Here is an 8,099-nt window from a genome sequence, read left to right on the forward strand (position 1 = left end):
AAAGAGTCATCAAAGCCCTTAGCCACAAGTTGGCTCACCGGGCACCCACTCTTTCAACAAACGCACTGAAAGATAATAATCACGGTAGATTCCCAAGCAATACTGAGGTGAATCCCATAGAACACTGTAAGGCCATAGAATTGAGTAGTGGGAAACCAGTTGGAGTCCAAGAACATGCTATTGAAGAGAAGAAAATTGAGGAAAAAGTCGAGGAGCAACAGTGTGAACCTGAGCTGAAACCGATGTACAAGCCGCCACTTCCATACCCGCAGAGATTCAAGAAGAAGGTGTTGAATGAACAGTTTGCCAAGTTTCTTGACATCTTCAAGAAACTTCAAATAAATATTCCATTCGCCAATGCTTTGCTGCAAATGCCGAATTATGCTAAATTCTTGAGGGAGGTGATTTCTAAGAAGCGGAAGTTGGAGGAGTTTGAGACCATGAATATGACTGAAGAGTGCAGTGCTATCTTACAAAAGAAGCTACCACATAAATTAAACGATCCAGGGAGTTTTACGATTCCTTGTATTATTGGTTCTTCTAATTTTAATACAGCACTTTGTGATTTAGGAGCTAGCATTAATTTAATGTCTTTGTCTGTTTTCAGAAGTTTAGGACTTGGGGAGGTGAAGCCCACGAAAATCGCATTGCAGCTCGCCGATAAATCTATCAAATATCCGCGTGGAATCATTGAGGATGTTCTGGTAAAAGTAGATAGGTTTATTTTTCCGGTGGATTTTGTTGTGTTGGATATGGAGGAAGATGGAAATATGTCTTTAATTTTGGGGAGACCGTTCTTGGCTACTGCTGAAGTTATGATTGATGTTAAGAAAGGTGCGTTGACGATGGGTGTAGAAGGTGAGAAAGTTACTTTAATGTGTTCAAGGAGGCTGAAAAACCATCCACGGAGAAGGTGTTCATGGTTGAACAATCAAAGAAAATGGAATGTTGCTGCGAAGTTGTTAGTGTTTAAAATTGCCAAGAGATATTAATCCAAAGTTGGTGAAGATGAAGAAAAAGAAAAGGCGACCTAAGTTCAAGAGGGTTGTTGAGTTTGTTTGGAGGGTGAAGGATAATGGAAAAACCTCCCACAAATCGAGGGAACCATGCAGAAAGCGGCATCGAGTCGGGCTATGGACTATAAAATAAGTGCTTATTGGGAGGCAACCCAAGTTATTTTTATTTATTTGCTTTATTTTTATTTGTTTAATTTTAGTTATTTTTGTTTTTTTTCATGTAGAAACTACACATCAATAATAATTTTGAGTTGTGTAGGTGAAAAAGTTGAAGCGGTGAAAGTTTAGATGCCACCCCTGCATGAAGATCTTTGAGTGATTAAGATGATTTCGAGTACTGACGCTTGGTTCCCAAGGTATGTGTTCTTGATTTTATTTTAATTTTTTGTACATTGATGACAATGCACAATTTAAGTTTGGGGGGGTGTTTAAAAAATTATGAAAATTTTGAAAAATTTTCATGAGTTAGTTTGAGTTGAATAAATGATGTGTACTTGTGTTTGCCTATGATGAAAATAATTTTTGGTGTTAAAAATGTTAATGTTAGTTATATTTAATCTTGAGTTCTCACTCATATGCACTATGCCTTGATTGTCTAGACTTAAGTGATTAGAGAAGCTTTGTGATTTTGTAAGTGAATTGGATGATTTGATTCTTAACTTTGGTGATTTATGCTTGAAATTGAGGTATAATTCTACGAGCTTAGAAATGAGTTAGACATTAAAAAATGAAAAGATTAATAATAACTCCATCTGAATCATTGATAAGTAATTGAAATCCTAATTCCCTTGTCCTTGGCTAAGTATGCGGAATAAATGGGGTTGCAAAAGTGAAAGAATTAATTTTTGAAAAAAATTAACAACTCCATCCGGGCTTGAAAAGTGTTTGAAATTATATTCATTGTTCAATGCTAAGTTTGCGGAAAAAATAATGGGGTTGATGTTCCATCCGGGCTATAGACGAGGAGATTGAAATTCGAATCCTATCTTTAGTTATAGCTAAGTATGCGGGTAATTACTGGGGCTAAATAAAATAAAACCGGATGCAAAATCCGGTGATTTTATCGAAAAAAAATGATATGTGTTGAACTTAGCGAGTAGAAGTTGAACTTGGTGGAGAGTGTTTTGAAACTAGAGAGCGGAATTGATGATTCTGTGAAACAAACTTGTTGCATTAGTGTATCGAAAGCGAGGAGGATAGACAAGATTGACAAATCACACACACACGAGAACTCTTGAGAAAATTAGCTTACATGTGTATTTAATCTTGGAATGTCAAAATTCGGAGGCCGACTATATTACTCATTATTGTTTTGCTCGAGACTAGCAAAGTCTAAGTTTGGGGGAATTTGATAAGTGTAATTTATGAACTTGATTTATATATGATTTGTCTTGACTTTTGTGATGTATCGAGTGGATATTATGAATGTTAGTTGTTGTTTTTGTGAGTTGCAAGAATTGGCGCGAAAGTAGCAAGAAGAAGCGGAAGGATGCATTATGGAGTATCAATTCAGAAAATTAGTGGGAATTATTGAAGCATAAAAATCCAATCTCCACTGTTCATATTAAAGTTTAGGATGTTTTGAAGCTGCTGTCAAAATTGCAGCTCAATCCGATAGATTGTGAGATATAATTTTTTGAAATTTGTCGCCCGATGCAGAATTTCAAACCCGAGAGCCATGCGCGGGCGCGCCTATTTCACGCGCGGGCGCGCGTCAGGGCAAATTTGAGCATTCGGGAGACAGAGAGTCATGCGCGGGCGCCCATCTCTTCAGGCGCGGGTGCGCCATCGCGAAAGTCTATTTTTTTAGTTTTTTGGGAAGGAAACTTGTTGATCTTCTTGGGCTTCTATTTATTGGATTTGAAGCACATATAATATAGGGGGAAGCCGCCGCACTTCAGAGGAGAATCACATGCACGACCAAGAGAGAAATTTGAAGGAAAAATCTGCGCAAACTTGAAGAGAAAATCTGGAGCAAGGAAGAAGATCACGTTATCCGGACACGACATCGCATCTTTGGATTTGTTTTCTTTATCTTTTGTCATTAAACTTTAATTTGATGTTTAGTTTCATGAACATGAATTGTTTTTGCAATATTTTGATTATGAACTAAACTTTTTAAGTCTAGAGGTTGATGGAACCTCGTGTAGACACTTTCATGAATTTTTGATTTTATTGAATTTAAATTCTTCTAGATTAATTGTCTTTTCTAGAATTGATTGTATTTTCAATTATCTGATCAATAATTGATTTGTAATATTTATTTGAAATCTTGCACTCGGGAGAGGAGATTTTGAATAGGACCAATAGAAAATACACTGTTAATTTTTTATATAACTCGGGAGAGTGTATAATTTTAACAGAGCTTTTAAAAAGAACATTGTTTTGAATTGATCACTACAAGTAGATTATTAATAGGGATATTGGAATTGAATTATCGTTGATATATTTTATTCGGCACTCGGGAGAAGGAATAATACACTTAAGTGTTATTAATTCATTGAAATTCATGAATATTAATTAATTAGGATTGACTGTTGTTGAAACCAGGTGAAATCTATACCTCTAGAACATTTTTCTCTAATTGATATTTATTTGAAAGTTGTGTATGTGCTATTAAAACTCAATGATAATTTTATTCTGCAAAATTATGAGATATTGATTTTCTAGATAAAGTTTAGACTATTTTAATTACAAGCACTGAATATTTTCATTTTACTCTCTGTGGGAACGATACTTGATTTTATCACTATATTAAAACTTGACACTCGTACGCTTGCGAGTATTTTTCACAACAACCATGCTTTAGCTTTATCTCTTAAAGTAAAAGAGAATAAACGCAAACGAATAGCGTCATAAAAAACTCCCTGCATCTTAAAAGTGTCACAGATTTCTAGAAAATTTGTCAGGTGAGCATATGGGTCATTGATTGTCATCCCACCAAACTGGACTGTGTTTTGCCCCATTTGAATGATTGCCGACTTTATTTCAAACTGATTTGCTGCTATGGTTGGCCTGATGATGCTTGGTCTGGCATTTTCGATGGATGGCAACGCACTATCCATCATGGATCTTTAGATAGGTGGTGCATTATTCTCTCCTTCTCCATCTCCATGTAGTCGTTCTTGTTCTGCCATTGCTTCTATTTGTTGCCTTCTTCTTATGTGAAAAGTTCTTTCAATTTCTGGATCAAAAGGCAAGAGTTCTGCTTCGGGTGAATGTTGCATGCACTGCAAGAAAATCCCGCAGTTCACAGATGAAAATAGTGATTAAAATTGACGTAGAGAAAATTAAATAAGAAAAATCAAAGTAATCAATAGTTCCCGGCAATGGCGCCAAAAACTTGATCGAGCAAATACTAACACTTAAATTCAATATAATTATCTCTCTTTGATGCTCAATATTAATTATCTCAAGTGCACGACTCAAGTTATATAAAAGTGTACTAAGTATGAGTATTGTCCTCATGGACTACGTCACAATAATTTAATTATTTAATTTCTCTACCCAAAGTAACGAAAATTTGATCATTGATTATTTTAAAATTATAAAGTGAAGAATTCAATTTAAAAATACTTGAATGAAAATAAAATAAACCACAACAATGATTAGCGCAGAAAAATATAATATGAGGAAATTTTGTTGAAATCTCGGTTCACCTTCCCCTTTATTGAATTTGGACGATTGAAATTACTTTTACACTCATAAATTTGACAAGAACTCCTGAAATATCGGCACTCTCTCTGGATTTTATGCCAATCTAATTCAAGTTAATGAAACAATCAAATCTCTTTGATTATTTATCATTACTGATTGCTTTGTGTTCATTGAATTCCTACAACTTTCAACCTGGTGGTCTATGGTTATCAACATGTACTAAATATCATATCTCTATGCATATTTTAAGTCCATGGATTTTATCACTCGTCCTAATCATTAATCTATCTCTCAACAGCAATTCACAATCTACGAATCTATATTAAAGTTAGCTACTCCTCAACATAGAATAATAAACTAGGATAAAATCAATTACTCGTATAAAAACTCAATCAATTCGTCCAACGATTCAATCACAAAAACATGTTTCGGGGTTAGGATCCCCTAAATTCCAAAAAATAGATTTTAGCTACTACAACTCATAATAAAATTCAAACTAATAAAGTTTTCTACATAAAATTTCAGAAAAATTGAAGAAGAAGTACTCCCAACGAGAAGAAGAATAATCGATCTTCCGAGCCGCCTCGGCTGATTTGCTATGTTTTCCTACCCTCAAAATATCTGAAAATCTTCTATATATATTACCCTCAGAGTCCTTTCCATATAAAACTCACGAAATAATGTTTTCCAAAAATTACGCACGGGCGCTCAGTCTGCTCTTTCTGACCGACCGAGTGCTGTAAAATCTACTAAGTTTCTGCCCAATTTTTTCAGCGAGCGCTCGGTCTGCTGAATTATACCGACCGAGCGCTCCATTTTCTTCAACTCTTTGCCTCTTCCAATTATGCTAGCGCTCGGTCTGCTCTTTTTTGCAGACCGAGCGCACCCCCTGTGAAGCCCGAAAATATTTTTTTCCGTTTTCCTTCCAAATTAACCACAAATCAATAGGAGTAAACTAAACACACAAAATTACACTAAATGCAAACAAAAAATGATAAACACTAACAAGACGAAAAAGAACGAATGCAAAACACCAATAAAACAAACAATAAAACAAGGAAAAATGACTCCTATCATATCGAAATCTGTTCGCCAAATCATTGAATCTCCCCCAAGCATCATAGAAAGGCTCCGAATATTGTTGGTCAAACCTTGTGAACACCTGTCGATGATCCATATCCAAGTACCTCACAAGTAAGAAATAGCAAAATTAATAATAAATAACTAACAATAATAAAATATCTAGTCTCAAGCAAATAATCTATCCTAATATTAACTAAGAAGTCCCCGGCAACGGCGCCAAAAACTTGACTGCTTAATTCGGTATCATCTAGCGAGTGCACTAGGTCAAGTAATAGTAAAGTGGACAAAGAGTCCAAGTATCGATCCCACAGGGACTATTGTCAATTCTCAAAAATTAATTATTTTACTTAATCTAAACAAAATCATAAAGAGAGATTTGATTTAAATAAAATATGAATTTAAATGAAAAGTGCTTAAGAAATAAGAATTAAAATAGTTGAAAGGAAAATTTAATTAAAACGAGACAACCAAGACACACGTAGGTACCGAACAAATCATGTAACATGTAGCCGATTCAGGACTCAGATTTAATCTTAGATTACGGGAATTCTCCTAACTTGTTCAAAGGTCTACTTCTAGAACAATCAAACCTACTCAAATATTGACGGATTAATATTTATTAATTCAAATCAAATTTGAATGCATTAAATATTTGTTAAAATTCGGTTTACACCCAAACCGCACACTGAAACCGAATTCTATTTCTAGTCGGTTTTATAATATGTTGATTATCAAAGTGATCGAAATCAATACCTCCTCTGTCAACTTGGAATCGATTAAAATGAAAGCAAAAAGTTGATCAGACTATTAACAACACAAAAATAAATTTGACAATCAATAAAATAAAATCAACTCTGAAAAAATCCCAAACAAACATCCAAGTTTTCTACATGAATTTGTTCTGCCCAATCACACCGTCTTGGTTGAAAACAAACTACTCAATAATTGAAATTATAAATAAATAAATAAAAATAAAGAAGAACAAAAGAAGAAAAAGTGTAGAAATCTTCTCCCAAGCTTTGAAGCCGCCTCCCTTGTGTTGTCTTTGTTCAGAATCCCTTAATCTGATGAATAGATTCGTAGTTATATGCCCACGGATCTTCAAAAGATAGTATCTTTTCTGAGCAAAAGTTTTCAAAAATATAAATTCTGTATGCTCCGCTCTCTTGAGCGAGCACAAGTCTCGCTTGAGCGAGAAACTTTCAGCTCCGAAGGAATTTTGGCCCGTCTCGCTCTCTTGAGCGAGCTCAATTTTATGTTGCGTGCAACGATTTTTAAAAATTCATATCTTGAGTTCTAGCCTTTGGATCAACCTGAAATTTGAACAACAGCTTTAAAACATTGTAATATTAATTTTGAACGGAAGAGATCATATTTGATTCTATTTAAAAAATAAATATGATTTTTTAATCATGGCTGCTCCGTAATTTATTCTTCATAAATCCATTTTCCTACAAAATTAACCCGAAGAGTGAAATGCACATATAATCAATAAATGACATAAAAACACACATAAAAAATATAATACCATACGAATTCAAGCAAAATAGACATAAAATCATGTACACAAAATGCACTTATCAGGCAACCCATACTTTTTAGTTTGTCTTTATTTTTGTTTAATTTTTAGTATTTTTTTTTCAGTTTAATAATTATATTTTAGTGTCTTGAAATTAATGTTCCATAATTTTTGATGAATTTTTTCAGGAATTTCGATCCCTTGTTTAAACCTACAGCGCGCTCGCGCGCTCCCTGATGCTAATTTAGCAGAAAAATACGAGCTTACTGTGCTCCCGCGCCCTGAAGTCCCAAGAAATTTATGAAATTGCGCAGAGTCAACGCGCCCACCAAGACATACAACGCGCCCGCCCTGATTTTTAGCCCTGTTTATGCGAACTTTACGCGCGCCCGCCCCATCCCATACGTCCGCGCGCGCGGCTCTTTAAGCACTCCAACAACATATTTCCAACTCTACGCGCACACGCCCCAACCTAAGGAGCGCCCACCCCGCTCGTCTTTATATCAAATATCTTCTATTCATCCACGTTCCTTCCTCACTTTGCCCAAGTCTTTTCTACCATAATTCTTTACATTCCTACTCCTTCACTATCACACCGACTCTTCTTTATCTGATATTTATAATCCTTCTATCCCAAAAATTTGACCATCCTGTATCCTCTTCACGTACATATATTATACATCTTCCTTAACCTATCTTCAAAATTTGGGGCGTTTCTCGAATTCCACAGGGTGACTCAAATTTTTGGTTGGTTCAAACAGTGGAGTGTTGCGCTGGTCATATTCTTCTCACGATCTTGAGTAAGTTTTTCATTGTTGAGATTT

At 35.0% G+C, this 8,099-nt stretch overlaps 1 protein-coding gene across 1 annotated transcript; it reads left to right on the plus strand.

Annotated features, from left to right (window-relative positions):
* The first annotated feature begins 371 nt into the window (after positions 1 to 371).
* LOC140870640 (uncharacterized) lies at positions 372 to 992 on the plus strand. The gene is made up of 2 exons (XM_073273035.1): positions 372 to 457; positions 608 to 992. Exons 1-2 carry the CDS (start codon positions 372 to 374, stop codon positions 990 to 992), a joined length of 471 nt encoding a protein of 156 aa, XP_073129136.1.
* The last annotated feature ends 7,107 nt before the right edge of the window (positions 993 to 8,099 follow it).

This window comes from Henckelia pumila, unplaced genomic scaffold (genome assembly GCF_033568475.1).
Source record: "Henckelia pumila isolate YLH828 unplaced genomic scaffold, ASM3356847v2 CTG_112:::fragment_1, whole genome shotgun sequence".
Taxonomy (NCBI): domain Eukaryota; kingdom Viridiplantae; phylum Streptophyta; class Magnoliopsida; order Lamiales; family Gesneriaceae; genus Henckelia; species Henckelia pumila.

Excerpts from the sequence above, each read along its gene's own strand:
- LOC140870640 (XM_073273035.1), top strand. The coding sequence starts at position 372 with ATGCCGAATTATGCTAAATTCTTGAGGGAGGTGATTTCTAAGAAGCGG. Across the intron at positions 458-607 it reads ACCATGAATATGACTGAAGA|AAGTTTAGGACTTGGGGAGG; the intron begins GTGCAGTGCTAT and ends GTCTGTTTTCAG.